The sequence below is a fragment of the Podarcis melisellensis genome (genome assembly GCF_964234715.1).
Source record: "Podarcis melisellensis genome assembly, chromosome: 5".
Taxonomy (NCBI): domain Eukaryota; kingdom Metazoa; phylum Chordata; class Lepidosauria; order Squamata; family Lacertidae; genus Podarcis; species Podarcis melisellensis.
In genome coordinates this window covers 65,663,914-65,682,185 of record NC_138537.1, presented here as the reverse complement: position 1 = coordinate 65,682,185, position 18,272 = coordinate 65,663,914, and the positions used below count along the sequence as shown (strand labels likewise).

The following is an 18,272-nucleotide window of genomic DNA, read 5'->3' as shown; positions in this document are numbered from 1 at the left end:
ATTAAACTGGACTGGAAGAAAAGTATCCCTGGAAGGATGGACTGGGGGTTATGAACAGCAAGCAGGGAAAAGGCTCTGAATGCTTTCTCACTCACATACTACTCTAGCCCTTGAAATTTCACCTTATTCCTTACATATCAGTGGAGCAAATCTGCATTAAACATCCAGGTCTGCATCAGCCTTCATGTGCTATCTGGGTCCGCGAGAGACAAAAACCTGAAGTAAGTGAGCGAAACAAGACAGATCTAAAGAGACTGTCCTCTGCCTGTGCTGCCCATCAAGCACTGAATAGTTTTACAGCATACAGCTGAGGCTTCATCACAGTGGATTCTAAAACAAGGAGCAGGAAGAACAAACAGAGAAGCGACAGCACCATTCAGGTTTTGTAGCAGGCTCTGATGCTACTTAACCTGAAGAACCTGCCTCTGTAAACTAGAGATCTCCCTTCAGATTGAGGCGAGTTCCCAAGGCATCAGTCCTGCCACCTCATTGACACAGGCAAGGCAACTAAATGGGTGGGGGAGAGAGAGAGGCAGAGATGGCAAAAAGACCAGCAGCCAAGCATTTTAGCCTGTGGTTGCTAGGATACTGTGGAGACCCTCCGCTGCTAAGCAGACAACGAAGAAAATAATAATAATAATAATAATAATAATAATAATAATAATAATAATAATAATAATATGTGCCTAGGCCCTATGGACAAATGGACAAACAGCAGTAACAATAGAAAGATGCTGCTTCCTCTTGCCCATCTCCACTAGCGAATGATGTGAGTTTCCGGTGAAATAATATGCTTTACAAACCTGGAAACTGTTACTCAGTAGGCTAAGGAGAAGAATAGACAATTCATATTCTAGAGCAGCAGACACTGGGCCTCTGGTTAATGGCCATTCAGTCTGCAAATTGAAAGCCAGTTTTCTAGGACACAAATCTCCCCTACCCCCTAGAGCATTTAGAGGTTATCTTATCAATGTCCTAAAGGTTTCCATGGCAATGAGCAGGGCTCTTTTTTATTTAGAGAGAAAGAGAGAGAGAGATCAATTCTGATTATTTTCTTCTTTAATAAGTAGTTATTAATGCAAGAGAGGTTATCTGAAAGATTACAGTGTCATTCCACATAAAACTGCCAGGAAATTTTTGCTGAAGGGTTAACGAGCGTAAGCAGGAGTCTTATTTGGCTGTTTGTCCGAACACATGAGGACATAAAATGGGGAGAGGGCACTGCCTCAGCTTTGTCCCCAGTGCCCCCGTGCATCCAGATATCTCTTCAGACCTTTATGTGTGTTTTACATGAAGGTATGAAGAACTCATCTACTACACATGTCCCCTGCCTTATCAGGGTTTCCAGTCCTGAGAAGGCTTCTGCATGTGTTCAACCAAGCGAATGTAGAAGCCGCCTTTAGACCTTTGTGCAAAGGTCTGAAGAGGACCCTGCCTGAGTGAGGGCACTGTGGGCAGGCCTTGCATGCATGCTACCCCTCCCCACTTTAATCCCTTGAATGTTCATATGTCATAAGGTTACCAGATTTTTTTCAATGAATCGAGGGACACTTTACAACTTCCTACTAAATAGATGGATTTTGTATCGGGGCTGATTTGCAAATCCGGGGACGTCTGGTAACATATGAGCATCTGAACAGGGCTAGATTATTCACATCATCTCAATGTTTGCATTTTCTTTTCAACAGCATGGTTCTAGCAGTTATTACTGCCAACATCAAAATATATTATGGGTATTGCTTAATGATGATCATAACACACTGCTTCTAATAGACTTCACAGTTTCAGAGGGACTGAAGATTACAGTCCTACAAATCCTAAATTTATGTTGTAAAAGTAACTGTATTCTAAAACTTCGCTAAGACATATAGTGAACTATTCCAAATAAAAGTTTCTCCCGTGTTATAGAACAACCCACAACTTTCTCCTACATTGCTCTAAAGGTGGCTGAAACAATTTTATAAAATGCATCATTTGTAACTGAATTCCTTAAACAGAATGACACTGGCAAAGTAACTTATTTTGAAATGGCTGAAGCAAATACTGACACAACACAGTGAATTAAGCCTCCCACTATCTTATAGCTGGTTATAAATGGTCAGTGTACTACCACACAGAATGGAAGTCTGAACAACAGAAGTGAATATATTGTACAATATATATATATATATATATATAGAGAGAGAGAGAGAGAGAGAGAGAGAGAGAGAGTTATTTATTTTGATGTTAACTCGCTTTTCAAAAGGAAGCTGCCATGTATAGTGCACATTTCCCATTTTTATTTTATTTTATTTAAAAACCATTAGTAGTTATCCAGATAGCTTAGCTAGGACTGGGTTGGCACAACCATTCAGGCAGCTGTTTGAAATGGCACATATATATTAAAAAAAAAACCACTTCTGGAAATAGGGTAAAAGCTCAGGTTTACGCACTACATCTGCCTGAGCTGGTTCCCCATGAAAGCATCTCTACAGCATTCCAAATAGAATTTTCACACACTTCTCTGAGAAGGGATAAGCTCATAAGAAGAGCCCTGCTGGATCAGGTCAAATGTCCATCTACTCCAGAATCCTGTTCTCACAGTAGCCCACCATATGCCTATGGGAATCCTGCTTGTAAGACCTGAATGCAAAAGCCCTGTCCCCACTTTTAATTTCAACAAATTGGGCCATGTGAACATCTCCCCATGGGGACATTGTGGAGAAACACCAGCACACAAGCAGGAAATGACACTTGCACTTCCTATTTCCCCCTCACATCTTCTCAATCATGCCCTATCAGCAAGATCTCAGAAGCCTCCTCAGTGATACTGAAATGGATTTTGGGACGCACTTCATTTTGTGTATGGATCCTCTTGCGCTGCTCCTACCCCTTCCCCACACATAATAGCAAAAGCTCTTGAGCTAGCCCTGATCATAGGCATCTGGCCTATATTCACCACCCTGTCAGAGAATTACATTCCCCTTGAGTAAATGCAAATACAATTTACGCAAATCCTTTTGAGTCCTCTCCCTCACCTCCCATTTATACAAATCAGTCTACAGTCTGTGCCAAAATTTCTCATGAAGTCTGCAGGTACATAATGAATACTTTCAAAAGCATTTTGCCTCATATCTGTTTGGCAGCTCAGGCTTAGTCAAAGGGTGAAACCCAGCCTCACAATAAAAATCTCAGCAAACTCCCACAATGAGAAACAATGGTAACTCTGCAAACATAAAGTTGTAAAGGACTAGGATCATTGTGCAATAGACCTTGATGGCACTTGTGTGCTGTGCAGAGATGCTTTAAAAATTTGTTCTTTGCTATACATTAACTAACCTGATTCTACAATTCCCATGCTACTGCAATGATTGGAATGTAGTTACTCTGCAGATTTCACATCTCCATATTTTACCATGTGCTTAGTGGTTCAAAAAATAAGGTCCAAAAATGGATATAAAGATGTGTACTTTAGGATAAAATACACACTCCATAGAGATTTTTTTAAAATTGCAGCTTAATGTGGAAATGGGATGGAACGAACATACGCAAAACGGGCAAGGACTGACCTGCCCATCCCTAGTGTTGTAATGTAGCCTATATATTTACTTGGAAATTGATTCCCACTGAAATAAGTGGAATGTACTTCTGAATAAACAGTACAACTACATACTTTATTGTTTTATGAGACCGGGAGAGGGAGGCTAGCCTATAATCGAAAAACTTGTTAAAACAGATTTAAAAAAAAAAAAAAAGTTTTCCTGTTTTATCACTTAAGAGAAACAGATGAGTAAAGACAGGCCTCATTTCGAAACATCCAACTTAGTTGCAACGCTTGAAATTTACTGAATGTTTAAAGTGCAAAATAAACCTGTATTTTATTTTGATCAATACTGCTATTTGTTTGTTTGTTTTATTTATATCCCATATTACTCCAAGTGCAGGACCCAAGACAGCAATGGGGCAAAAAAACAAAAAAACCTGTAGCCTTTAAGGTGCAATTTTTACTGCTTATCTTGGGATTTACTTACGCCCAGGTTATTTTGCATAGGAGTCACCTTTCTATAGGAAAAGAGAATGCAAACTAACAAGAAAACAATAATCACAGATCCCAGCAAACAGCAAAGAATGCTCTCATTTATAGTATTTATTTGAATGAGAGAGCTAATGTGTAATATAATTCCTTGCTATACAGAGCAGTGAGCAGCAAACCTGCCTTCATTCACAATTTAATTGATCATATTATAAGAGGGAAATGTTATGCATAAACATTAGACATTGAAATACCGGTAATGAGGTTTCTCTCTCCTTCTGGTCTATGATTACTTATAAGTGACCATAAGTAAGGGAGAAACTCTCCACAGAAGCAACAGTTCTGAATGTTAACTCTAAGAAAGAAAAGCTTGATGGTTATGCATAACCCCCAAGCAGATCATGCATTTGATCATGTCAAATGGCTAAACAGAACATTAGTTCATCAGTGAGCTGTATCAAATAGGGAAACGTAGACAGCAACATTGTGTTTACAAAAATCAACATTTAAGCTAAATAGTCTATCTTTGAGAAGATTTCTCACATCTGCAGGTATTTTATCTACCTCACAGGAATTTTTAATATAGCATCTAAATTTGTCAAAATGAACTCTATTTGCAAAATACCAATGCAAGTAGCAACTGAGATGCTACTAATAAATGAAATCATATAGTGTGTTTTGACATAAGCCATGAATTGCTTCTTTTTTAAAAAAAGAAGTATGCATGCTTTTTCATGATTACCAAACCGTATACATGAAGATTGATTGGAGAGTCATGAAAGGAAATTAAGAATCATGTGAAGGATGCTGTATTTCTTCTTCGGAGGTTTCAATTTCTCAATTAAAAACTTGTGGCAGCAAGTGAGAATCAAGAATAGATTATTTCCCTCAAATTTATTTTAAAATATTCAAAGTCAGATTTATTACAACTGTCCTTTCTGAGCAGGTAAGCCAAGCAAAGGGAAAATATTCTGAAAGGATTCTTTTTTCTTCTTCCTCTCCTTTGAAGACATTTTCAAAACCACAGAGAGAAGCAAGATCAGGAACGCTAGGGCAATCCTCTGAGTAAGTGCCAAATGGGACTTGTGTGCTATGTTCAGGCTCCGTATCTTATCTTTGTCACAATGGATCTTCCCTGATTTTTCTGCTAGTTGCAAAGAATGTCAGACAATAAGGAGCTCCCTACACTGAATGCCCATTCACTCAGCAGCATCTTATTGACTGTTGCTCCACAGTTTGCTGCCCACAAGGTTTCCAATTGGATTCTGTTTTATGAGAGTATTGTACCTTCCCTCCCCCTTTTTTCAGAACACACTGTCACAACCTCTCTCCCATTTTGTCATTTCTTATAATTTTATTGCTTGGCCATTTTTTTATTCTGAAGCCATGTATAAATCCAATGGGATGCCACAAATCTGCCCTCCGTAAAGGAAATGCACTTTGCAAATTCTTCCTTACCTGAACATGTATTGTTATTTTTAAAAGAGCCAGAAACATCATTAGATAAATAGGCATGATTAGGACTCCCAATAGTATATTCTGGAGTAATGATGGCTCACCTGCTTTGCACGAAGAGGGTTCTTAGTTCAATCTCCAGTTAATCAGGTAGCAAGTGAGAAATACCTCTGCTTGAGTCTCTGGAGAGTCACTGCCAGTCAGAGAAGGTAATACCAGGCCAAATGGACAGACAGTGGCATAAAGCAACTTCTCATGTTCCTGTGTTATGGGCTGGCCCACAATTTGCATTTTGACTCCCACTGGAAGGGAGAATCTCTAACCGAATACTTATCCCCTCCACAAGTTATACTCCCCCTTTATCTGTGGCTCTGGATATGACAGCCAGTGGATTCAATTACCGTATTTTTTGCTCTATAAGACTCACTTTTTCCCTCCTAAAAAGTAAGGGGAAATGTGTGTGCGTCTTATGGAGCGAATGCAGGCTGCGCAGCTATCCCAGAAGCCAGAACAGCAAGAGGGATTGCTGCTTTCACTGCACAGCGATCCCTCTTGCTGTTCTGGCTTCTGAGATTCAGAATTTTTTTTTTTCTTGTTTTCCTCCTCCAAAAACTAGGTGTGTCTTGTGGTCTGGTGCATCTTATAGAGCGAAAAATATGGTAACTGACAAGTGACAAGCTAAATCACCTCTTACATCCTCTGTTATCACTTTCTTCTATCACATACAGAAGGACAGCAGGCATCAGTGATACAAGGAAATCCCAAGAGGAACATATTCTCAGGCATTTGAACAAAGGGAATGTTTTCACAGAAGTCATATAGAAAAATATGTATCAGAACATTATGGAGCTGGGAAACAAAGAAAACCATTTATACTCCTACCCTTTGAGCGTTTTTGCATATATATTGTTGATGGTGATGTAGAAGCATGTATGCCCTGGTGTTGGAATCACAAAGTACTTCATGTCTCCACAGAGCTGAATGTAAACTGGGGCATTTGTTTTAACAGAATTTTACTTATTCTGTATTCTCAGTGGAACATAACGCTGAAGTGAGAAAACTCTTTGTTTTTGCTAACTGCGTGAACCTTTACAATTCAGTGATTTAATTTGCATGTGGGTAAATTAAATCCAATGTTTCTTTCAGCCTCTTTGAGCCTTCTAACATGGGGCTGGCTATTCATCTGACAAAAAAACAAACAAACTGTAAGCCACCTCAGTGTACTTTCCAGCTGACCAGTTGTTTGTACACCCAGATAGGCTTAAACTGGCCTTGAAAGCTGATGAAAGGAATTACTCACATCATTGGTTGAACAGAAATGTGGCAATGATGGAGCAATTTGGCAACTGCCTATCCAAATGGCCGGCTCCAACATGCAATGGATTCCCTTAATGTTGCCACAAACTGAGAGCCAACTCTTGAATATGCGACTCAATCATAAGCTTGTGTGGAGGCATCTTTAGCTTCCAGAGTGTGAGCCAGAAAAAGTGTTTGTGTGTGTCACATAAGCACACAAGTGAATTTGCTAGAGTTTCATTCTAGTACAACAGGGATAACCGGCATGATGTCCTCCATATGCTGTGGCCAACCAGGGAGTTCTAAAAATGTACAAATGTGGATTGACGGTAACGATAACCCAGAGGTGAAATCCCAAGAAAGTCAAACACATTTTCTGTGTTCTAACACATTGTGTTACACACGGTAAGTTCCTGTGAGTCTTTCAATTCATGCTTTCATCCTGAGTAGCAATTCTAACTTGTGTTGATGATTATGAGTATAGGAATATACAGAGTTGTTGTTATGTAATCCTGAATTTATTTATCCTGATGAAAAAGGTATGATATGGGGGGGTATTCTTAAAATGTTTTCACTCAGTAATAAAAACCTGGTGTTAAGGGATTTACACAAATATATGTGCCTTGAGAACTACAGCTTATGTTGATCAAAAGTTTTCCTTAAGCTGAGAAAAGAAAAACTATGTAACTCAGAGAACCCCAAAGTCCAACAAGAATTTGAAACCACATGAGGAAATTGAAAAGCAATGTATATTTTATGGATGTAAGTTTCCAACACTCATTTTTCAATTTTACTCAGAAGTACGGCTCAATTCAATGGGATTTACTCCACAGACTTGTCATTATGTAGTCCTGGATTTATTTATCCTGAGGAAAAGGGAACGATATGGGATGGGTGTTCTTCACTCAAGAATAAAGCCCTTGTATTTACTCCCTTTGGGAGTAAGTCCAATTGAACTCAATGCCCCCTTATGCTTACTAAATGTGTATAGGATCATACTGTCCAAAGGAACAACTGAACTCACAACAACATCTGTCGACTATTGCAACCCATAGCTTCCTGCTTTCGAAGCAAAAACATTGCATTAGCTTTTGACACCTCTTAAATTCTAACTTAGGTTGTCAGAAAGAGCAAAACAGACACCTTTCCCCCTTGCTCTCTCTCTAAAAAGCCTTGTCAGTTTTGACTGCCTTGGTGGACTTGATGAGCTGTGAACGGTGAAGCGGACCAGACTTCTCCAAAGAGACTCAAGAGAGATGAGAGGAAGAAGTAATGCTGGCGAATGGAGAGGAATCAGAAGGAAGTCCTGCACTGGTGTCGCTGTGCCCCAGAGACACACTAAATTATGTACTAGAGAAAGCCCAGGCTGCAAACTCATGCGGACCAGCACTGGCAGTATAAATCTAAGGCACCTTTCTGTTTCAGACAGCAGTACAGCCAAGAAGAAAGACAGAAGAGATGAAGGTCTAAGAGTAAGCCACACTCTTCTCAGGGTCACTCGGAAGAATGCAGAGAATGGGGCTATCACAGTAAATATTTTGAGTGCAAGGACTGAGTCTCCCCTGCCCCCGTACATGGGGTGCAGTAACCAATAAATGCAAAGTGTGCACAGCGTCCCTGTCTTTACTTCATCACCAAATAATTGCAACAAATAAATAATTATGGGCACTTTTCTTTTGAGAAATTAAGCTCTGGTCTTCTGTGTTTCCTCTCTTTCTTTGCAGCCTCATAGCCCCCACCTCAATACACCAGTAAAGGAACTGCAGACAAAGTTTGAAATGAAAGAGTAAATAGACCCAAAGCCTTCCACTACCCAGGAGGAGAGAACAACAACCACCTGAGGGTCAGAGGAACAAAGAATTATCCACAGTAGAAAAGGAAACTTGTTCTGAGGTGTAGAAAGATAAGGCTGCCTCTTCAGATTCTGAGAGGACAATAAAGATGGCAATTCAGTGTCCACTGACCTGGAAGTAAGCCCCATTTGACTCAAAGTGGTTTACTTCTGAGTAGACATATAGGACTGTACTGTGAAGGGGCTGTCTAAACCCTTATAGTCTTTGTATTCTCACTGGGAACAGAAAGAGGAAAGTGACTGAGTGGGGAAGGTTGTCGCTCACATTCTTACCTCTACCTTGTGATACCACCAATGCTCAGCTTGCAGATAGATGGCCTTGCAGGCAAAGAAGTGAAAAGCAGCTTTGCAGAGAGCTACTAAGTCATAGATATATGTCACAGATAAAGAGCATCCAGGTCACCTTTTTATGTCACACAGAACGGTTAAAGAAACTACCCCAAATATTTTTGCCTGAGTAAGTTCCAAAGAAAACTATAGGAGAACATGTTAGCAAAAACACCCCTCTCTCTTTGATAAATACCTTGTAAATAGGAAACGGGTGCAATTAAAAAAAAAAAAAGGTCCGTGAATTTGGTTCACACAGTTCAAATGGCAGGCAGTCCCCAGTTAAATTCAGGGCAGAAAGCCACAACAATATCAAAATCCCAGACAGAAACGACATACCACACTGGAAGAGACAGTCTGATGATGCGGTTACTGCTGTGATAATTTTGAGAAAGGGAGAAGGGGATAAAATGAGAGAAACTGTGCTCCCCCGCCCTTCACATTTCCACACTCTAGGAACTCTCATTTTTCTGCAGGGGGATTTGGATACCTTGATATCTGAAAAGGACACAGAGGAATGTGGCGTTGGAAATGTGGGCTGCTCAAAAGATAAAAGAGTTTTTAGCTAGGAGGGAGGGAAGGCAGATTGGGTGGAAGCAATTTCTGAAGCTGAGGAGGAAAGCGATGGGAAGCAGAAGGCGGCGCACAGGGATCCACAAGGCGAGTGAATGGGCAGTGCGGGCGACAGAGACAGATACACCGGGGGGGGGGGAGAGAAAGGGAGAGACCGAGACCACATCACAGGGACGCCACACGGACACAACGCTTAACCCCTGGCTTACTGTGGGCTCTTGGGGTAGAAAGGCAGGGTGACATGGCTGAGGTCCTGGATGTCAAAAGCGGTGGGCTCGGCTGAAATGGCCTGCCTCTTGGTCCTCTGCTCGCCATGCAAGGTGGTGGAGCTTTGCTGGTGCGCCTGTTGGGTGGCGGGCCGGATAACCGAGCGGTACTTGTCCAGTTCGTTCTGCAGCTTCTGGATCAGCTCGTCCTTCTGGTCCAGCTCCAGCTCCAGCTCGTCGATGAGCGCATCCCGTTGCCTCAGCTCCTCGATTTTCTCTTGCAAGGCATATTGTAAATCCCGCAGCGTCCCCATCCTTCAACCTCCTCCTCCTCCTCCGCCACCACCTCCTCCTCCACCTCCGTGGGGCTCCTGCCTGCGCCCCCCTCTCCGCGCGTGGCAACTTTCCCCCCCGCCCCACAAAGAAGTAGTAGTAGCCGCCGCTGCCGCCGCCTCCTCCTCCTGCCGCTTGTCCCACTTCAAGCCAACTTTGCCAATCGTTCCTCCGATCGACCTGCTGCTGCTGCTGCTGTTGCCGCCGCCGCCGCAACCTCCGCCCGCAGCTCCTGTTAGCCTTTTAACGCGCGCCTCCTCCAGCCTGGCTGGCTTGGAGTCGGCGCTGTTTTTGGCTCGGCGCGGCGATTCAGGCTACGCGAGGAGGCTTCGAAGAAACATCATCGTCTTAAATGGTGCCCCATCGGCACCAGTTCAGCGAAGGCTGGGTGGTTAACTGTGATTTCTATCTTGCCTGCGTCAAGCTAGACTGGAGAGAAAGGCAGCGAGAGGGAGAGAGAGGGGGAGAGAGAGAAGGAAACGGAGGGAGGGAAGGAAGGAACAGAGCGCGCGAGGGGCGTCTGCAGCATGCCGTAGTCCAGGCACTTTCCCTCCGTCGCTCTTCGGAGGGCTACTAGGACTCGGCTCAACTAGACAGCCAGCGGCTCGCTTCTCCCCACTCCCACACCCCTGGCCGCCCCGCCTGCTCGAGGTAGGTGAGGGGGTGGGCGGTGTGGCATGCCAGGCACTTCACGCTGAAATGGGCACGCCACGTTTGCAAAGGAATGTGCAGCCTCTCTGGACACTTTTCATCGGGAGGGCGGGCAGACAGCCTTAGTTACGCACGCAGACAGGCACTTCGGCTATAAACATCCACAGAAGTAAGGGCTTGGCCAGACCTTCTCCAGCCGTCCCCCCAAGCAACGTCCAGCTGTGGTAGAAGTTCCGTTTGGACGATGGGCACACGCAAGATCTCACACGCGCACCAAGCAGTGCCTTGCGGTTTAAAAACGCACAAATGAATTAGAAGCAACAGGGACTGCAGAGCCAGCCCGGAGGCACGTTGCTGTCTGGGGTTGGCGAATGCCCCCTTCAGCCCCAGTTAAAGTGCATAGTGCCCAGCGCTGGACAGGTTGCTTTGGAACCCAAGGCAGAAAATAGCACAAGCATTTATTTTCCAGGGTTTTGTTTGGTTGATTGGTTGGTTTGGTTTTTTTAAAAAAACAACAACCAACAACAACAATTAAATTACTAAGAGTTCGCTGCCCATTTATAACACCCAGAAGCACTCTACTTAATAGTAGGAAGTGCTTTAACTAACCCCCAATATGTATTTTGGACTGTTTATGGTCACTCAGTTGGAAAGCAAGTCACTCTGTATATGCCAAAGCCCCACATGTTGCAGAGAACACAGTGACTGCTCCTCCACATTCTCCTTAAGCACTCCTAGTAAAAGACAGATCTTCAATAGCCTGCTCAAAGCAACCTAGCCTGCCCAAAGCAATCTCAAGGTTTAGGGAAAGATTTATCTGTAGCACCGGCAAATATATAAACACTTAGAGACACACACATCTAAAATATTCATTGTGAAGCCATTACCAGGCCATTTCAAACAGCCCTATAGCAACCTGGAGGGGTTTTCTATCTTTCTGCTTCCTGATACCTGAATTTCCATTTTTGAAAGCTTAAGGAAACAGGGCATAATTAGTTTTTCCAGAACATCCACTTTTTCTCAGGACAGTTATGTCGCTTGTCCTACTGTATTACAGTTGGGTAGTAAACTCACTCACCCACTGTTCCATTACAGCCACACACAAAAAGAAGGCAATTATCTGAAAAGAAAAACAACTAATTCACCAGAGGCTGGGAAAAGTAACATTTTAAATGGGATTTGAAAGAAAACCTTTGGAACGGCTCACTGGAAAAGGCTACTGACTATAAAGTTTTTTTAAAAAAAAAAATCATACTCATTCTTGCTTCAGGCATGAATGGGTTGAAAGGTAAGAGTTTCATCAACCTGGGATCTTGCTGGGTTTTGGCCTCACACCCTCAAACTGTGTAATCAGAGGAGAGAAACAGGTGCAGCCTTCATTCTGCACCAAAATCCAAACTAATTTAGGCCCAGGCTGTCCCTACTTAGCAACTGATGCATGACTTCAGATAAAGCACCTGGATCCTGCACACTCTAGCCAATATTCTTTCCCACCTGCAATTCGAAATCTCATACCAGGAAACAAAACACTGCCATGAAACCCCTTTGCTGAAGAAGAAGAAAGGAGGTAGAGTGTGCAATGCGTCTTACTACAAATGCTTTAAGATATGACATATCATGGCAAAAACAGATTATTCATGCTTCTTTCTGCAGGCTATTTCTGCCTTATAGATTTATGTGCAAACTCAGAACTACAATTCTGGCTTCTTAATCCTGCCAAATCTGCATAAAAGTTAAGTTCATCCACAAAACTCAAAGGTGGAGCTGCTCTTCAGCTCACTTCTATGCTATAGAATGAAATGCTCCCAAATAAACATCCTAAAGTGGTTTTACAATAAAAACATCAACAACAAAATCTACATTAAAAAACCCAATTTATTGGCCAATGCAGATGAACACTATAAAATAATGTCTACTTAAAAGGTTTGTTGGAAGAGGAAGGTCTTCGGTAGGTGCTGAAAATACAGTAAAAGTCTGATATATAATGGGAGAGAGTTCCAAAGGGCAGGTGCTGCCACTCGGAAAGTTTGATTCATATATCATATGGAATGGACTTCCTGATGAGATGGTATCTGCAGGAGGTCCTTTCCTGCAGAGCACAGTAAATGAGGGGTGAGATTATATTTTAGATATCTTGGTTGGAAGCTATACAAAGTTTTATACACCAGCACTAGCATCTTGAACTTTGCCCACTACCTAAGTGGCAAGTCTTTCAACAGCAGCATAAAATGATGAGAGATATTCTGCTGCAGTGAGTACTTACGCTGATGCATGTCATAGTTGCTGCAGCTTCCAGTTCAACCTCATTGATACAAAAAGCATCTTCCAGTGGTTCAAACTGGAAATTACTAGTACGTGGACAACAGTAGTCAGGCTGTTAAACACAACATGTCACACAGATGAAAATCAAGTTTACACTGATCCTTCTACAAACATGGTTCACAGGATTGATGCAAACATATGTGTTTGTCGTGCAATAGCATCAACTTCACATGCCACCGAATTATTTATTATTATCATTATTACCATCACAGAATTTTAGTATCTCCTCACATTGTCTCAAGTGAAATGCTTTTTCAGGAGAGTCAGTTCACACATTTAGCTACTGCCAACCAAGTGTTCAGTACTAAGGTTTTAATAAACCAAGGGATAAGCATACATGTGTGGTGCAAATATCAAGAGTTTGAAATGGCATACTCACGTAAGGTAAAGGTAATTAGCAGGAGAGATGTATTATCTAATGGTATTAGCCATCACAGCTAAACTTTGAACTTCTATGTACTGAGGCAGTAGAGCCAGATTATAAACTGTTAACAATGAGGGTGGCAGTATTCATCATTCTCTGGTTGTTGGCTCCCAGTGGCAATTGGCTGGCTGTTCCTGGGCTGCTGGTTTAGACAGGCCAGGGGTGTGGAATGGACATCTGTGGCCCTCCAGGTGTTGCTGGAGTATGGCTCCCACCATCTCAGACCCTTGGCCATTCTGGCTGGAGCTAATGGAAGGCAGAGGCTGACAACGTAGGTCTTCAGTGAGATACAGCAAGGCATTTTTTTCTGTTCTCAGAGATGAGTACTTTCCTTGCCTAACTCTCTTAGAGTTATTTATTGTTTGCATTTTTAGAATGGCTTGATGCACTGGAACAATTATTACATTTGTTTCCCAAACACCATAATAAGGGCAGCTGTGTCAGTAAAGACAGATGTGATGTTTCTTTTTGTGACAAATTTGGAGGGAGGGTATCTGCATGAAAGTAATATGCCCCTATTGAAGAAATGTACACTTCAAAGTAGTTGAGCTGGCAGGTTTGCTCATAGCTTTATGAAGAACAGGCGTACAATGAGGTTTGACATTTTTCCTCCATAGAGGAACACTCATGAAAAATGTTACGTTACAACGGAAAATTGACATGGATTGTGCAAGAAAGATATATGAACACGAGCAGATAACACTATAATCCCTTCTTACAGTACTTTCTTGTACTAGGAGAAAGATCTGTGAAGATTTTGAATTCTGGGCTGGATTCTTAGAAATGCTTCGACTCTGATGGAAGAGACTACAAACAACACATACAGTTCATTTTTAAAGAAAGAGCATCCTTGGATGGAGGACTAGCAAGAAAAGAAGCTGTCCTCCACTCCCACCAGCTATGTTCTTCTGCTCAGAATAATACCTCAGTGGCTTCTACTCCCCCACTCCCTTCCCCCCTGGAAAGTATAGGCACCATTTGTGTTTGTAGAGTTGTATCTAGACTCCCTTGCACCCTTGGCAAGGAGCCATATTGGCACCCCCCATTCCTTGTGCCCTTGGCAAAGAGCTGTATAAGCATATCCAAAGCTGGGAGAGATCATGTACCAGAAATTCAACAACTTAGCTTTTCATCACCTTTCATGCCCCACCAGTGATTTCCTCTGGATCTATTAGGATTAAGCCTGCTCTGCTCTGTTTTGCCTCCTCCTCCATCGGTCCGTCTATCTGTTTCCCTTGCTTCCTCCTTCCCTCTGCTTGCTGCTTTCCCTTCTCCTTCCTTCCTTCCCTTTTCCTGAAACTCTCTCTGTCTGCCTTCACTCAGAGCCCTGCTGGGCCCTCCACTCATACTTCTAATAGTGCCACCAGCCAACTGGGGAGGGGGCCTCGCAGGACTTCCTCCACTGAGGCATCCAGAGGAACGGAGGAGTGGCCCAAGAAGCAGGTGGATGGGCTCATAGCCACTCTGAGCCAGAGTGGAGAGGCAAGATTTTTGAACCTCCCTGGGACAATCCCTGTGTGTGTGTTAGTGAGAGAGACTAGTGAGACTGAGGTTTTGAGCAGAAAAATGACTGAAAGTACAAGGTTAAAGCAGCCACTCCCCTAGTAGCTCTGTTTTGTGGTTTTGTTCCTGCCTGACAGAAAGTGCCAAGTAGTGCTGGGACATTAATTAGTATACTGATTCTACTCAGCTATTGTTCATCTTTGCTTTGAATCCAAGTGATGCAATGGGAATTGCATTTCCCCTTCTTAAATATTATTTTTGGATTATTTTTAAAATCTTTATAATTATTTATAGAATACTGTTTGTTTTGATCATTTTTAGCTGCCTTGAATACTATAGCGGAAAGACAGGGCAACAAATGTTTTAAATCAAGCAATCATTTCCCATGAGTCTCTTGGCAGGAAAGTTTGTGGACTGAACTGTGGTTGACTGGTGTGTGGAATGACGGGTATATTATGAAATCATGTTTGAAATCACAGTACAGCTTCCTAGTAGTTAATGGTCTTAATGCTATCAAATGCAAGCTTGGGGGAGTATTTGTGCGTGGTGCTGGGGTCCATAGAAGGGCAAGACTATTTTGTGTAAACATCTGTAATGTGATGTTTGTTTCAATCTTCATATTACAGATGAATAACTTGCTTTCAACCTCTGGAAGTACTCCAAGTGCTCATCTTGTACGGTTTCACAAGCAAATGCATAATTTCATGAGTATTCATGTGAGAAAAACATTTTATCAAAATCAGCTGTAAGTGTTTGAAACAACTTGTAACAATCTTGAGTCACATCTCTCAGGATTCTTTTAATAGTATCAATGAGCATGTAGATGGGAGGGGGGAATCTGGTAAACATTGTATGTTCAGACTTCCACAAAGCCTTTGACCAAGTTCTTCACGGAACAGTCCTGAGAAAACTTTGCAATCACAGAATAAGGAGCCAAAGCAAATCATGGTCAGAGCTAGAGCTGGCACCACCTAATTCTGCTTTTATCTCCATCCTCCCCTCTGTTGAGTTCTACAGAGGTAACACAGAGACTATGGCAGAAGAGACTGCCAGCCAGCAAGTGCCACCCACTAGCCTGGTTGTAAGTAAGAAGGCAGGCAGATGGGGTCTGGCAGAGGGCAGCCTGGGGGTGGTGGAGCAGTGCTCCTCTTGCCCTAACTGACTAGTCGCCATTGAATTTATCTCCTTTAAAGCAGAATAAGTGTGACAGAGACACCAAAAGGAGGTCAAGCACTTCATTCAAAATATTTCAAGATGATTTGATTAATGAAACTGCAGAAGGACAGATAGTCATTCTGTTTTTATAGTTGACAAGGCAGGTTTCATTTTCTGACATACATTTCTCAAAAGACATATTTTAGTTCCTCCCAGCCCCTTCCAGCCCCATTACAAGTTTCACAATGGTAGTATGTGCTACAGCCTTGATAAAACTGGAATTTCCAAAAAATTAGGTTACTAAAGGTCTGTACATTTGAATCTTAGTGGTTTGTGGAAGTCCTTCTAAAGACAATCCGCACAACCACATTCTTTAATGCCTTGCTAAGATCAAAGGGTTTGCAATTAATGCTATAAAGAAATGCTTAACATCAGAAAGATTTCTTTCTGTATGAAAGGAAGAAACCTAACCACCATGAAATAAAACCAGCTCAGTCTGCGAAAGTACAAGACACAAAATACTTGTGGGGCTGGAATCCTACACAAAGGTCTGTGCAGCACAACACAACATTACTGAACTACATAACTGTGGTGTGTGTACAAAGTAGCCATTCCTTCTTTCAGCTCATCTCAGAACACATCATCCTTCTCTTTCTCTCTCCCACAATGAAAAGTGATTACTGTCATAATATTTATCAGGCAGAACCAGCAAAACTAAGACTATTGCTGCAAAGCACATACATCCCGATACCATAACTTTTTAAGAACAATCGTATATTGATTTATTCAAACATCATAGAAAAAGCATTTTATAGAGTGGGCTTCTTGAATATTAATCAAGGGGGGAGCCCAAACCATTATATACAATCAATAATCCCATAACAAGCATAGAAGGTCAGGAATGATATGATTTATGAAGCAGCACATACCCTATGGTGTTCTGTAACAACTAATTGACAGCTCTGGGTATAGAAACGTGTGCACATACAGCTCACCCAATCTATAATTCTCACACAGATAATGATTCATAAGGATGCTGGTTCTTTGGTTTTGAAAGATTATGAAAACAAAAATATAATGAAGTACATTGGCCTGGATTTTAAGATAAGTGAACTCAACAAGTTCATTTGAATAAGGCTTCCTGTCCCCCCTCCATTTACAGTACCCTGAAAAGTCTCCCCAGAAGATCAGGGGCCCCTCCTAAACAATGCAGGATGGGTCATAGGGGCTAGGAGACAGAAAAGGAAAATTGTGTAGATTGAATAATTTTGTGCAACTCCTCCCTTTCCAAGCAAGCCCCGCCAGTCACACACACATTATTTTGTTTAGAATGCAAATCACAAACTGCAAATGATATAGGCCTTCCTAGGATTCAGTGGCCCTAGAACTGCTGCAGGGCTAGCCTTGCCATGTAGCAGCCTGGAACAACTTGCTTCAGGCAGCATTAAAACGAGGGATTGGATAAAGGCAGGTATTGGCTTCTAAACTGTGCAGCAAGGCAGTTTAAAAGTATATTATAGTAGGAAGGGAGATGCCATTTAGGCTCTGCTTTACGCAGCGAAATGTTTTGGGCCGTCACTTGAGTTGATGTTCAAGAAGGGCTAATCAGAATGTGAGCCTGATTCAAATCTCGTCTCAACCATGAATTTACCAGATGGCTTTTAGCAAGCCACCATTTCTCAGTCTCCCACTGATCTATCTTACTATGTTGCATACTTGGGAGAAAAGCAGTAGCCGGTAGGACTGGTAGATATATCATCCAAAACCAAAATATGATATTGGTTTCATAATTTTTGACCTGGCAATATATTATGAATCATGATGTCTGTGCATGTTTCTGCATGCACTTTACAAAGATCACTATGTGGGGAGAACCATGAGGCCATCCAATGCCTCTACATAGCTTCATCTTTATTTCAGACATCATTATATAAGGGTTATCATGATGTTTAGCTGGTGATATATTGAGATGTTGAAAACCAGGTATCACCCAGGCCTAGTAGCCGGAACCAACTGCAAAGCAGGCAAAATGTTTGCCACCATCTTCCTGCAGCACTGGAATGCAAGGAGCTCAATGCAAGGAGTCAACAATGGGTCTTCTATGACTGTTGCACCATGGAGATTTTTCTATTCAAGATAATTCAATTATCAAGATTACTGCTG

General features: G+C 42.1%; 1 protein-coding gene across 9 annotated transcripts in view; it reads right to left on the bottom strand.

Moving 5' to 3' along the window:
• The window catches only part of PRKG1 (protein kinase cGMP-dependent 1), a gene marked incomplete at its 3' end in the record, with an annotated part of 657,581 nt that overhangs the window by 499,544 nt on the left and 139,765 nt on the right, over positions 1-18,272 (bottom strand). Inside the window, exon 1 of one of the 9 annotated variants that reach the window (XM_081912965.1) lies at positions 9,725-10,691. The exons of 7 other annotated variants lie outside the window; for them this stretch is intronic. In XM_081912965.1, the coding sequence (XP_081769091.1) occupies positions 9,725-10,035 (311 nt within the window). In that variant the 5' untranslated portion in view covers positions 10,036-10,691. Of the gene's footprint in view, positions 1-9,724; positions 10,692-18,272 lie in introns of those variants that run through there. One more of the 9 variants, XM_081912966.1, reaches the window with a different exon arrangement.